This window comes from Leptidea sinapis, chromosome 45 (genome assembly GCF_905404315.1).
Source record: "Leptidea sinapis chromosome 45, ilLepSina1.1, whole genome shotgun sequence".
NCBI lineage: Eukaryota > Metazoa > Arthropoda > Insecta > Lepidoptera > Pieridae > Leptidea > Leptidea sinapis.
In genome coordinates, this window is record NC_066309.1 from 6,937,168 (window position 1) to 6,952,751 (window position 15,584).

At 35.1% G+C, this 15,584-nt stretch overlaps 1 protein-coding gene and 1 non-coding gene across 2 annotated transcripts in view; one reads left to right on the forward strand and one right to left on the reverse strand.

Annotated features, from left to right (window-relative positions):
- LOC126977373 (uncharacterized) overlaps positions 1-15,584 on the reverse strand; it is a 122,001-nt gene that overhangs the window by 47,288 nt on the left and 59,129 nt on the right. Inside the window, exons 3-4 of the mRNA XM_050826135.1 lie at positions 8,561-8,697; positions 4,223-4,423 (exon numbers count right to left, since the gene is read on the reverse strand). Of these exons, the coding sequence (XP_050682092.1) occupies positions 4,223-4,423; positions 8,561-8,697 (338 nt within the window). The remainder of the gene's footprint in view (positions 1-4,222; positions 4,424-8,560; positions 8,698-15,584) is intronic.
- Trnay-gua (transfer RNA tyrosine (anticodon GUA)) lies at positions 6,682-6,755 on the forward strand. The gene has a single exon. It is a non-coding gene; the product is annotated as a tRNA-Tyr (tRNA).

Consider the following 15,584-nt stretch of genomic DNA (forward strand, 5'->3'; position numbering starts at 1 on the left):
AACGATTTCTTCATAGATCAGATCCAACGTATTAAGACAAAAACTAGTGGAACTACAGAAAGCTTTATTTTATCTAAAATACCAAAAATTAATCAATCGATATTTTTACCACCTACGATTCCTTCCGATATTAAAAAAAATTATAGAGAACCTAAAAAACAAAAAAAGTGTTGGTTATGATGGATTTAGTACAATAGTCTTAAAACATGTAGCATCAGCAATTGCACCTTATATTAGCCATATAATTAATATCAGCATCATCAATGGCATATATCCTGATAAACTTAAACCAATTATAATTAAGCCTTTACAAAAAAGGCAAAAAAGACAATTTAAGAAACTATCGACCAATTGCCCAACTTCAATCATGTCAAAAATATTTGACAAAATCATTTATCAGTCAATATACTCATTTTTAGAAAAGAACAAAGTTCTTGTTCCACAACAAAAAGGGTTTCGAAAAAACTACACCACAAACATGGCCATTTATGATTTTATGAAACACATGGTCACAAATATAGATAAACGAATGCCAGTTTGTGCAGTATATATGGACGCGACAAAGGCATTTGATTTTGTTGATCATGCAATACTGTTAAAAAAACTGGAACAATATGGACTACGTGGGAACAGTCTAATACAAACATACCTTGCCAACAGGAAACAGATAACACACATTACTAAGCTAAGTCCACGTAGTAAAATGGAAAAAACTAGTAGTTCTCGAGAACGTGAAATTACATACGGTGTACCCCAAGGAAGCGTGCTAGGCCCCTTATTGTTTTTGTTATATATAAACGACTTGCCCTCAAATATACCATATCCTACGATTTTATTTGCAGATGACAGTACTATAGTTATTAAAGGAGACAGCCTGCAACAACTTGAAGTAAATATAAATGATGCTCTAGCAAGGACACTACACTGGCTTAACATTAATAATTTACAAGCAAACCTACAGAAAACTAAAGTTATGATCTTTCGTTTGCGAGAACCAAAAATCACACCTCAATAAATTAACGTCACATACAATAACTGTTTTGTAGAAAGTGTCGAAACAACAACATTTTTAGGACTTAACATTGACAGTAAATTAAATTGGAAGGCACATGCAATAGAACTTAGTAAGAAAATAAGTAAATTCTCGTACGCACTTCATGAGCTTTCAAAAGTCGCTAATAGACAAACTGTTCTGACAGCGTATCATGGATTTGTTGTATCCAACTTACGTTACGGCATAATTTTCTGGGGAAACTCATGCGAAAAAGATATATATTATTGTCTTCCGAATGTCAACGCAGAGTCTCAGAATACTTCGGTCACATCGCAAGGAAGGACGTTGGAAACCTTGAGAGGCTCATTGTGGTCGGCAAAAAAGATGGGAAGAGGTCTCGTGGACGCAGTCCAACACGATGGTCCGACCAGATCCGCTCCGCTCTCGGCTCTACGGTTCACAATGCCTTTCACGCTGCCAGAGACAGGAATAGATGGAGAGCGATCATGAGAGAGAAAGTGATATAGAAGGGTGGTCACGACCCTCAGTACTGAGGATTACGACGCAGGGAGGAGGAGTCACACGTGTAATTGTGGATAATCAAGGTAATACGAGTATTTCGCATTATTGTCTCATAATTAATTAATATCTGGTATCATCCGGTTATGTGAATTTTCAAATATTTAAGGAATATTAACAAATCAACTAGTTGAGTAGAAACATTCTGAACGCGTTCCAGTTGAAATATAAATACATTTTATTATTCGAATATCAAATGTTCAACAAATTACGTTTCTCTTGTGGCTTCAATATTTGGATAACAATAACCCGTAACGAGCCTAAACATCACAAAATACTTTTTCAATTATATATAAAACTAGAAACGCAAGTCGGTGTTTTTTCCGTTATAAAAAAGGGGTATTTGTATTAATAGGCTTACAAAAATTATTTGCTCACATTTATTTTTCACTTAATCTATACTAATATTATAAAGCTGCAGTGTTTGTTTGTTTGTTTGAACGCGCTAATCTCTGGTACTACTGGTCCGATTTAAATGATTCTTTCAGTGTTGGGTAGTCCATTTATCGAGAAAGGCTATAGGCTATGTTTTTTTTTCAAAATTAGGGATCCGTAATAAAATTGCTATTTTGTAACACAAGGTGTAAAATCGAAAACCTATTTTTGCGTGCGCTGCAAAAACTATTGACAATAGAACAAAATGATGTACAGGCTATAATATAGGCATTATTTTATTACTTATAAAACTATCGCGTGAATTATACTTTATATGGCAAAACAACGTTTGCCGGGTCAGCTAGTTAAGTATAAAACTTTTAGAATTTTGTTGAATCACTTTTTCGCATGGATATCAAGAAGTGTCAATGAGTTGCTTGCTACCTTTCTCTTATATCATAACTTTTTATTTAATCAGCTAAAGTTTTCATAAGTGGCGACAATTGGATAAAATTTAAAACTTTGACATTTATATTAAGTGTAATTTTTTATAAACACGAATTTACATATCTTCTGAGTTTTAATTTGAATGTATATCTGCCAAAAGCATCCGGTGTAGGTATATAGGTACTCATAATAATATGACTGATTTTTTGAGAATTTGAGTATTTAAAATCTTTAAACTTTGTCGTTTTTTTTGTTCCTCATCTAAATGTGTTATAGCTTAACTGGCTTAATTTCTTTTACTGATAAAAATATTTTTGAGGCTGGACCAAACAATACAATTTATTATGTATTTACAAAATATAATTATGCCCCTTAAGCGGTGTCGGAAGTTATTGCCACCCAGGACTTTTAATTAAAAAGATTTGCCGTGGCTATTTATAAATAATATTGTTATTAATATTAATAATTTATATCACAAAACAATCACAAAAGCGTTACTGTAATGTGCTTTGTTCGTAGTTTTGTTTATAAAATCAATATCGTATTTTCACACTAATGAAGCGTTAAATTTATTTGAATATAATGTTTCACTAATTAGTAATGTGTTCATTAACAAGTAACGTATAATATACATTTCTGTTCGGCACAATATAATTATTATGGCCAGTGCTTTACTTAATACACAGTACACTCACGATAAAAACAAATTTTTAAAATTTCTTTTTAATACTCTCGCGGAGCAACGCTTCGACGTACAACACGAGAGTTGTCAAACTTCAAGACATAAATAATTTCGACAGCTCCGTCAACAACACTCGTAGCTCAGCAGAAAAGTGTTTACTTCAGACGCTGTAGACCCGGGTTCGATACACATACCAGTATAAGGAATTTTTAGGGTTGTGTAAAGTTAGAGGAAATTTCTAGTAAGTTCAGGATCAAATCAAACAGACGAGATAGGATGGAAAATATATAAACAGGATAAAAATAGTTAAAAGAAATTTCTAGTACAATTTAAATTTAAACATGGAATGGAAGAGATTCACTTTGAACATAGAACAAATCCGGGGGTATATAAGCCGTACAAAGCGTGGCTTACGGCAGTTCTATTTCAGGCTCGAAAGTGAAAAGGAGAAGAATAAAGAGAAGAAGAAGTAGAGAAAAATGGAAAGTGATCCAGGAGAAGAAGTTAGAAGAGAAGTAGTGTTCGGTGCGGTGTGATCTGCTGAAGGCACCGCCATCGGCAAGAGGTACAGCAGCAGATCGGCGAAGTGCAAGAAGTAAATGTTTGTTCCTTTAAACAATGTATTTATTTTCCAATCCCTGACCCACTCCCGTCTCAATACTTTATTTCCCATAATAATTATGCTGTAGCTTTATAGTATCCATATCCTGTAGAGCAGAAGTTAAAAAGAATATTTATAAAATCTCAATCAAAGCAATATCTCTGGTTTGGGACGAACACATCGTATATAATGAAGTTCTCTAAAACATTGAAATTATGGGAGGCTCTGCCGTGAAACAGTTATGTGTAAGCATTACTGTGTTTCGGTCTGAGGGGCGCCGTAGCTAGTAAAATTACTGGGCAAATGAGACTTAACATCGTATGTCTCAAGGTGACGAGCGTATTTGTAGTGCCGCTCAGAATTTTTGGGTTTTTCAAGAATCCTTAGCGGCATTGCATTGTAATGGGCAGGACATATTATTATGATTACCTACAATTTTTTTCGCATCTCCCTGTAGTTTATGAGTTTATCGCGGACAAAAAACGTGACACTTTTTCTTTATATATAAAAACGGAGGGTCTTTAGTAATAATAATGAGAGTTACCTGTTGGCTGAGCCTATCTAACCGCAGCGTCATATTAATTGAATCAGATTCGCTGAAGTAGACTGTGTAGCCCCACGCGGAGCCACACCATTGGCCGGTCGGTGGCGAGGGGCTTCTCTCAACAATAGTCATGTGGCCGTCGGGGCACCCGTCAGATGTGAATGACACAAATTTCCCCACGGTAAAAGTGTCAAACGTTAACTGCAACAATAAAGAGATAGTTATTATGCAGTTACACAAACATTTAAACATACAAACACTATGCTCTACACACATAATATATACATAGATATACTAGCTGACCCAGTAAACGTTGTATTGCCGATATTAAAATCGCAATACAAAAGTAACTGTTGATCGTAGATCGGTGAAAATTTGAAGTTGTTTTTTTGGTGCAGACTCATAATCGAACAAATTTAAAAAAATGTCACAAAAAAAATCGTGTTGTCCACCCTTAACATTTAGGGGGATGAAAAATAGATGTTGTCCGATTCTCAGACCTTCCCAATATGCACTCAAAATTTCATGAGAATCAGTCAATGAGTTTAATGTTTAACACCATGACACGAGAATTTTATATATTAGATGTTATTTTTTTTATGGAAAAGGAGGACAAACGAGCGTACGGTTTACCTGGTGTTAAGTGATCACTGCCGCCCACATTTTCTTGCAACTTCAGAGAAATCACAGGAGCGCTGCCGGCTTTAAAGGAAGGTGTATGCGCTGTTTTTTTGAAGGTAGGTTTTGTATCTTGGTATCGTCCCGGAAATACCGCACAAGGAAATTCATTCCACAGCTTTGTAGAACATGGAAGAAAGCTCCTCGAAAACCGCACTGTTTAGGACCGCCACATATCCAGAGGGTGGGAATGATATTATAACTTGTGGCTTGTCGTTCGATGGTGGAATTCGGCGGTAGGATATATGTTGATGTGATACATATCACTGCATTCGCCGGCTTGAGCAATCTCTCTAGAAACCAAAAGTCCAACGGACTGTAAGATTGTATTAGATCGTCTCTCCTTTCACCCTAACACGCAGTCGGTCCGAAATTCCTGTCGCTTTAGGACACTCCCCTGTTAGCTGTAAAATGTTGCCCTCCTAAGCTTCCCCCGTCAAGAGAAAGGCTTTCAAGCAATTAGCATAGAGGTATTTAGTCCGTAGTGGGTTTCGATATGTGTTCATCATCACGAACATGATAGCCCTAATACTGAATTGTATTTTCCTTCTCTTGCAAAAAAAAAAAACTTATGAAAACATGCTGTATTCTAATTATTTTTTATGGAATAGGAGGACAAACTAGCGTACGGGTCACCTCTTGTTAAGTGTTCACCGCCGCCCACAATCTCTTGCAACACCAGAGGAATCACAGGAGCGTTGCCGGCCTTTAAGGAAGGTGTATGCGCTTTTTTTGAAGGTACCCATGTCGTATCGTCCCTGGAACACCGCACAAGGAAGCTCATTCCACAGCTTTGTAGTACGTGGAAGAAAGCTCCTTGAAAACCGCACTGTGGAGGACCCATCCAGATGGTGAGGATGATATCCTAACTTGTGGCGTGTCGTGTGAAGATGGAATTCGGCGGCAGGAATCAGGTTAAACAGCTCTTCGGAACACTCCCCGTGATAAATGCGGTAGAAGACACACAATGAAGCGACTTCTCTACGCAACGCCAAGTGATCCAGCCGTTCACAGAGCACTGGGTCCCCCACAACTCGAGCTGCTCTCCGTTGCATTAATTTATCCTAATTTAATCTATTTAACAATTATTTTATTGAAAAGTATGGAATTACTACAACCTATGTAATAAAAATATTAACCCTCATTGGATAACGTTAGCGTGGTTTTATTTTCGTAGGCGTAAGGTAAAGGTTGAATTGCGTGAATTACTGCAGGCTATTGACACGCCAATGAAATCCAGTGTTATTTCCGCTGCCGTATTTATTCCTCAATATAAGCGCTTAATATAATTAATTGGCATACATGTTATATTTATTTTCCAACATCGAGTGTATATCATTTTATCTACGAACTGAAAATTGGTGAGACGTACAAATTTCTCAAGGATGCGAAAAGATCTATCATGTTTATGGCCCCAATCGTCATCCTCACTTGCACGCCCGGTACATCAATGTGAGTCTAGATGCAGTGGTAGCTCCAGGGTCACTGCGCTCTCTACGCTAGACTAGTGGTGGCGATATAAATAACCAGATCAAGCGACTTATAAGAAGATATTTCATTTCGGAATTACCAGTGGGAGGCTCATTTGCACAGAATGCCACCTATTTCTGCCGTGAAGCTGTAATATGTAAGCATTACTGTGTTTCGGTCTGAAGGGCGCCGTAGCTAGTGAAATTACTGGGCAAATGAGACTTAACATCTTATGTCTCAAGGTGACGAGCACAGTTGTAGTGCCGCTCAGAATTATTGAGGTTTTTCAAGAATCCTGAACGGCGGTACTCGAACGGTTAGCTCAATTGGTTAGAGCACCGGCACGTAACGCCGGAGGTCGTGGGTTCGAATCCCGCATCGTTCATAAAATTTTGTTTTTCAAATTTTATTTGTGTATTTATCCTAGAAGTGAGGGTTATCACTTTGAAAACATAACATATTGACTAGTGTTATATTTATTTGAGTTTATAACAAGGTAGGTATTGTCTAATAGCCAATATGATGTGATCAGGGTTCGCAAAACTTCAAGAAAACTATGACCTGGCCTATATTATTAGACTGTACATACTATCAAGAGCGTATCGACTGAGAAGAAGAATATATATCTCGAATACTTAATTGAGTACTCCACCAAAGTCTATTTGAAAAACCCTTGCTCTGATTTGAATACATAGTAATATGTAGTATTTTCTTTGATTCACGCGAGTGTTACACATTTAAATAAAACACTTTTAGAGAATTAAAACGCAGGTTATTGTAACTATTATATCATTAGATTTTTGCGTAAAAGTAACATTTTTATTTTAGTTAAGCCGACTTTTCAAGACTTTTCCAGATCTCGTTTTCAGGGGGACTGCAGATGAAATTAGTCAAAATATATATAAATAAAATAAAAAAATAAAAAAGCCTTTATTGCTGTACAAATTTTTACACATTAGTTACTAAAGTAAAGTGCCTCTAAATACTATCGGCAAACGGTCTTTACTGTGGTACAGCTTGTCTTCCGACAAAGGCCTCCTCCAAAGATTTCCATTCTGTCCTATCTTTTGCTGTACGAGTCCATAGTTGCCCCACTATTTTCTTGAAATGACCACGACCCTCCAAAGATTAAAAATAAAATTCACACGAAGAAGAAAACAAATGATTTTCATATAGTCAAAATAAAGTAGTATGAAATTAGTCAAAGATAGTATTTGTCATAGTTGCCATTATGAAGCTTAGCGCCATTTATCTAATGTAAAAACAGTTACAATTACACGTGTTTCAATCCTTTAAAAGTGTTTTATTTAAATACATAATATGTATTTATATAAATGAAGGAGAAAAGGTATTATATGCCAAAGCGAGGGGAATTATTGTGCTTATCATGAACCGCGTAATATACGAGCCTAAATTAATTTTGCGGTTAGAGTTAAGTTGTGGTGTTTGTCAATTACATGTTGAATATTATTTGATTAACTTGAAATATTAACCGCTGCACATAAATAGTCCGTTTGGCTTACTCCTTCCTTAATAAAGAGTATTTATGTTACCAAATACTAATGAATTTCTATCATAAAATAATTATGATATCTTTTTAAGGAATTTGAAAAACAAAATTTTATGAAGGATGTGGACCTCGTACCCACGACCTCCGGCGTTCCGTGCCGGTGCTCTACCCAACTGAGCCTAACGTTCGAGTGACGTATCGTTATAAAATCTTGTATGATGTCTTACAATAGCGACATCTCAAGTCAATTTCCTAATATTGGGGTTGAGCAGGTTATCAACTGTAAAGTGGATCCTGTAGATGAAGCCACAACCTGAGCGTTGAACACGGCATACAAGATTTTATGACGATACGTCACTCGAACGGTTAGTTCAGTCGGTTAGAGCACAGGCACGGACCGCCGGAGGTCCTGGGTTCGAGTCCCGCATCGTACATAAAATTTTGTTTTTCAAATTTTATTTGTGTAATAATCCTAGAACTGAGGGTTATCACTTTAGAAACATAACAAAATGCTCACCTGCACACTCAGACAAAAAATAGAGTTTTGAGCTATAGGTTGAAATATAATCGTATTTTTCAACTAAGCCCGTAAGTTCCCATTTATGGAAATCTTGCAGCAAATTTAACTAAAATGTTCGTGAAGTTGTAAAGGTGAATAACTAAATCAAATCCCACTTTACCTGAATAATATCTCCGTAATTGCCACCATTAGCCGTAAAGTTTAGGTAGCATATGAATGGCAAATGATCTTCTCGGGGGCGACGCACCTCGAGCTCATATGTACGTCCCACATCTCCGATATATGTCCTGTTGCAAGCTGGAAAAAAACACACCAATTTAAATAATATACAACCCGACATTAAAAAATTAATATGGTAAATTATTCAATACAGACAAAAAATTAGCGTTTGCTTATGCAAATTTTTACCCAGCATTGGGCTTTTTGAATTTCAAGATAAATTACATTTGAAAACAAAATTTATGGTCGAGGCAGGGCTCGCGGGTTCCTCAGGTTTTGGCTCCTTCTACAAGAGAGGCTACATCTACAAAGTTGAACAAGACACACCAAGATTTAAGAACGATACGTCACTCGAACGGTTGGCTCAGTAAAAGAGCTATCAGACGGTATACGAGAGGTCACGAGTTCGAGTCCCGCATCGTTCATACATTTTGGTTACAAATTTAATGTAATTAATCCCAGCAGTGAGGTCACTGTCACTGACTATCACTTTAAAAATAACAAATTGTTTGAATTTATTTCATAAATTTGGGGGTAAACAGTAAAAAGAAAGATAGGGGATAAAACTGAATAGCTTAACTGTTATTATTAGTGACCTAAATTAATGTCATTATGTCATGAAAATGTCATTATATCGTACAAATGTCATTATATCATGCATTGGCAGTTATTGAACTTACATTACAATCTCTACATCGAAATATTTTATGTTTGAGTGATACATAAACTAATTGAAGTTTGCGTATAAATCATATAATAAAATTTATCAACACATCCAATCAAAAACATATACATAAATGTTTACTCATTATTAAATTATTCACCACTACACTACCTTTTTTTTTTGTTTATGATAATAAGGGACGAGACGAGCAGGACGTTCATCTCATGGTAATTGATACGCCATAACCATTACAACGCAGTTCCGCTCACGATTCTCAAAAAACCCGAAAATTCTGAGCGGCACTACAATTGCGCTCGTCACCTTGAGACATAAGATGTTAAGCCTCATTTGCCCGGTGATTTCACTAGCTACGGCGCCCTTCAGACCGAAACACAGTAATGCTTACACATTACTGCTTCACGGCAGAATTAGGCCCCGTTGTGGTACCCATAATCTAGCCGGCCTCCTGAACATACCACTACAATATCAACTTTATTGATTTTAAATTGTAAGTTCCTTTTCGTATTCAACTTACAGAGAAAAGCTCGCAAAATTCCAAGAACCAACTCTGGCATAATAACGTGAATTGTATTATATTGAGCAATAAACGCGGAACAAGTCATGAAATTGTATTTGAATATGAATTTCATAAGTCGCAGTGGCCTGGACTATGATCAGAAAGCATTGAAACGATTGTGTGAATTCTAACAAATTTTTATTCTAGCTGTCTTATAGAATATCTTCATAGTCTTGATCGATTTTTGCTCTAACCGTACTTTTATAATGTGAATTCTAACAAATTTTTATTCTAGTTGTCTTATAGAACATCTTCATATCTATAAAAATATTTATCATATTATTAATTAATTTTAATGTGATAACCCTCTCATCTGGAACCCAAAAAAATTTTATGACCGATGCGGGAATTCACGACAGCTGGCGTCCATGCGAGCGCTCTTTCCAACTTAGCCAACCGTTCGAGTGACGTATCGTTAATCTTGTATGATTTGTTCAACTCTCAGGCTGTGGCTTCATCTACAGGATCTACTTTAAAGTTGATAACCTGGTCAGCCGCTGTTGTTAATCTAAAAAAATTGTTGTTTTTAAAGTAATAGCCCTCACTTCTGGGATTAATTATACAAATAAGTGAATCCCGCATCGTTCATTAGAATTTGTTTTTAGATGTGTAAAAAACACTTTTATTCAAAACTAGCTGACCCGGCAAACGTTGTTTTGCCATATAAAGTATAATTCACGCGATAGTTTTATTAATAATAGCCTATGTGTTATTCTGGTGTGTGAGCTATATTATTGTAAAGTTTCATCACAATCCATTCAGTAGTTTTTGCGTTAAAGAAGTACAAACATACATCCAGACATACAAACTTTCACATTTATAATATTTATAGGATAGGATAGTATTTAAAATCACTCATTTAACGTTAGAAACGTCACCCATTCGAAATAGTATGCCTCAAACCCGAGAAGAATAGGCGCAAGAAACTCAGCGAGTTTTTTTTTTATTTTGTTACAATAATATTATGTTAGGATATAATTTCAGTTTACGATAATGTAATAACTTAGGTATTATTAGGAGAAGAAGGTGATATGTATTTTTTTTTATTTTGAATTGGGAATACTTATATATACAAATATATATACAAAGTTTATATTTGCGTAAGTATACTAAGAATTCTCATAATTTACAGTAAAAGACGATTTAAATCTGTGTGATAACAATTAGTAATAAGATAAGTCGTTTCACAGGAATCTAACAAAGGTAGGTTACAAAATAGTAGTATTATATACGTATTTCTTTTTCTATAATCGTAATTAACGTGTGCACACAATTATAATTGCTAATAGATGCATATTATTCGATGCATCTGTAAACAGTATAGCCACCACCAGTATTCGTAAACTCATTCGTATGCCTTTTTCTAAAGAATTCTATCGTCGGACTATAAAAACCAATAAATTCAATTGTTTGTTTCACTTACCCATCGCGTTACAAAGAACTAAAAGACTGAGGCAAAGAGGATGTACATACTACGTAATAAGAGGTGGGACTGCCTAAGTGAAAATTGAAATTTAGTTTAGTATGAAACGTGCAGTGATTTGACATAAGTTTGAAATAGTAATTACAGTATGACGATAGATAGATACAGACGACGCAGTATAATCCAGCTATGTTTAAAAGACAACAGTTGAATGTAATGTAGTGTATTTCAGATATCTCCGTTTATTACAAGGTTATATCCATCATCCGTCAATCTATCAATGCCAGCACGTTTCATACAATCGCGTGAATTGCTTTTATTCTTAGAGAGTGTCGCTAGGCTGGACTGAGGTTTAATAGTACAATCAATAAATGCTCTCCACCTATGTCAATTATCAATTAGTAATTGGACAATTGACATAGCACATTCGAAAAATCCCTTTGGTGCGAATAATATTATAGTATTAAAAGAGGTAGATATGTCACTAGCGCGCCGAAAATCAATCCCCTAAATTGAGTCAATTGGTTCCTTTGGTCGTAGTCGCTCTCTCGATACGAAAACGGTACACACGCGTTTGTTGTTGACAGAATTGCTTACAATTTGATATAGGTACAACATTAAAATGCCGTCTTGTGTTATGGGAAGATGCACTTATTACGAAAGTAAAAAAATAATCATAGAATTACATACCACAGTTAAGAAATCATGAATCATAACATTTTATTTGATTTCATTATTTATCTAACAAATCAAATATGCTGCCATGACAACGCCGATCGCAGCCAAGCCGATCATAGATTAACGTACATAAATGAAAAAATATTGATGCTGTCTGTTGCGGGATGATCGAGGTAGAATATTTTAGGAAATGATGTAAAAAAGTCACTGTTGCAGTGATTGTAATAATTTTTAATAAACAAGTGCGTATATAGGTAGCTGAACTATCAAACTACTAAAACAAGATTTAGGGTAGGTGGCGGATGTAGACAGTGAGTGGTATTTGTTTACGTAGGAATTTTTTTCTGTATATCCCTTGCTAACTGCAGAAAAATCAATGGACCATTTTCTTCTTCTCCCATTACCAAAAATATAACAATGAAGATTTTTCTTCAATTAATTTAAATTAAGTTATTTGACAAGGGAGGACAACTCTTGCAATATCATACAAAATAGGCAACATTCACCAAATATAAATGTTACTGCTATAGATAATCATAATATAAAGTTCATAAATATTGTTCACCAGAATATACAAGGTATCTCAAGTAAGGAATTAGAAATTGAACTGTTTTTGAGCTGCTGTAATATAGATATATTATGTATTACAGAACATTGGCGTAAGAGTCATCAGCTCCAGTTTAGTTTTAGAGAACATAAAGTAGTCAGTTCGTTTTGTAGAAGTAGGGCAATACACGGAGGTTCCCTAATTATTATTAATAATAGATTAAAATGTAAAAATAGAAGAGATATTGTTAATCTCTCTATAGAACAACTAATTGAGATAGCTTGTATAGAACTAGAGCAATTTATTATTGTAAGTGTATACCGCCCCCCCCACTGCATCATATGAACAATTCCAACATAGAATGGAGGAGGTACTTTCAAAATTTAGCAAAACTAGCAAGTCAATTATAGTGTGTGGAGATTTTAATATAAACTTGCTTGAACCTTCGGCCAATTGTACTAGCCTTAAAAATTTATTTCAAAGTTTTAATTTGTTCAATGTATTTTGGGAACCTACTAGAATCACTTCTACAACAGCAACCTGTTTAGATAATATTTTTACAGATGTTGCTATTACAAGTAAACTCATAATTAATAATCTTCAGTCCGACCATAGTGGGCAACTTATAAAAGTAAATACAAGATTGGACAATGTCAGACCAAAAAAGGTGACGATTATACCAGTTACGGGTAGCCGTCTTGAGAGGTTTAGAAATAATTTGGTAAATACAATACCATTTTTACACTGTGGCGAAACTGCTAATTTTCACTACAACTTAGTCTTCAATTCCTTCTGTGAGGAATTTGACAGGATTTTACTCCAGTAACGGTGACAGTAAACAACAAACATAGTTTTAATGATTGGGCAACAATGGGTATCCACAAAAGTCGTAAACGCTTATATGACCTTTATTATGAGAAACATTACAATAATAGTGAAGAATTTAAAATATATGTAAAAAAATACTTCAAGCTCTTTAAAATAGTTTGTCATGAAGCGACAACACGTTTCATTGCAGATAAAATTAAAAACAGTAATAATAAAGTAAAAGCGACTTGGAGTGTAATTAACAATGAAACTGGTAGATTGAATTGCCGTAACACCTCTATCTGTTTAAATATTAATAATCGCGTTATAAATTCGGAAATAGAAATTGCAAATGAATTTGATAAATACTTCTCCGAAATCCCGATTGTCACGACCAAATACCTTAACTCTTTGCCAAAAGCAGCATATCATATGCTTAAATTACACGTACCAGTATCTTGTACTGACTTGAAATTTAAGTATGTTACAGGTAGCGATATAATAAAAATCTTCAAATTAATTAACCTAAAAAATACTAAAGACCTATGGGGCCATTCGACTAATATTGTTAAATAGATATTTGACATTATAGCACCTGAATTAGCAATAATATTTAATGAATGCATAGATGACGGTGTGTTCCTTGACCTCATGAAATACAGCAAAGTTATACCTTTGTTTAAATCGGGCAGTTCTTTTGACCCTGCTAATTTCAGACCTATTTCAGTGCTGCCTGTTTTTAGTAAAATTTTTGAAAAACTTTTGCTTCAACAGCTACAAATGCATTTTTGTAAATTAATGAACAAAAATCAGTTTGGTTTCACTAGGGGCTTATCAACAATTAATGCGGGTACTAGACTCATTGAGCACATCTTTGACGCCTGGGAAGAGTCACAGGATGCATTGGGCATTTTTTGTGATTTGTCAAAAGCATTTGACTGCGTCCACCATGAAACTTTACTCCTAAAACTAAAGCATTATGGAGTGAAAAATAGAGCCCTAAATCTTTTAAAATCATATTTAAGCGAAAGAGTTCAGATAGTCGATGTAAATGGCAAACGGTCTTCGGGTAAACCTGTGGGAATAGGTGTTCCACAGGGTTCTATTCTCGGTCCTTTCTTGTTTCTTATATATATTAACAATCTACCGTTTGTGGTAGATGATAGCCATGAGATTGTATTGTTTGCTGATGATACTTCACTTATTTTTAAAGTGAAGCGACGTGCGGATATTGATGACGAGGTAAGCAATGCACTCTCAAAGATAGTGCGTTGGTATGAGACGAATAATCTGCACTTAAACAGTAAAAAAACAAAGTGTTTACGGTTCATTACACCAAACACAGCGGAGGTACAAACCAACGTACTTATAAATGACCAGAGATTGGAACTTGTGGACACCACGGTCTTCTTGGGTATCACGTTAGATAAAAAGCTTCAGTGAGGTCCACATATTACCCATCTAGCAGATAGACTCTGCTCTGCGGCATATGCAGTTAGAAAGATTAGAGAGTACACGAATGTTGCGACCGCTAGATTAGTGTATTTTAGTTATTTTCACAGCATCATGACGTACGGTACGAGTATATTACTATGGGGTCATGCTGCTGACATTGATATAGTGTTTGCACTGCAAAAGAGAGCTGTTCGTGCTATATATCAGCTAGGTTATAGACAGTCTCTCAAAGAAAAATTTAAAGAAATAAATATTATGACTGTTTATTGTCAGTACATTTATGAAAATTTAATATATGTTCACAAAAATCGTCACCTTTTTGCTCTTAATAGTGATTTTCATTATTATAACACTAGAAATAAGGGATTGCTTGTAACTAATTCTAGTAGGCTTCATAAGATACATAATAGCTTTAAGGGTAAATGTATACACTTCTACAATAAAGTCCCAGCCACTGTTCAGGCATTATCTATAAATAAATTTAAATGTTTTATAAAAAAATGGCTCTGTCGTAAATCCTATTACTCCACTGCTGAATATCTAAATGATCGGACAGCCTGGGACTAGATTGTGATTATTTTATAGCGACTGTACAATATTGTATATTTTAATTGAAAAGAGCGCAAAAAAAATAATGCTGGGAGAGTTTCTTGCGCCGCTTCTTCTCTCTCAGAGCGCCATTTGTTTCCGAAGCGGTAGTAGTATCTAGTAGTACAAGAAATGACATCAAAATGAATTCTAAAGGAATCAATTTTGAGAAAATAAATGCCTTTTATGCCTTTTTACCTTATTGTAATAAACCCTCAACAAAAAG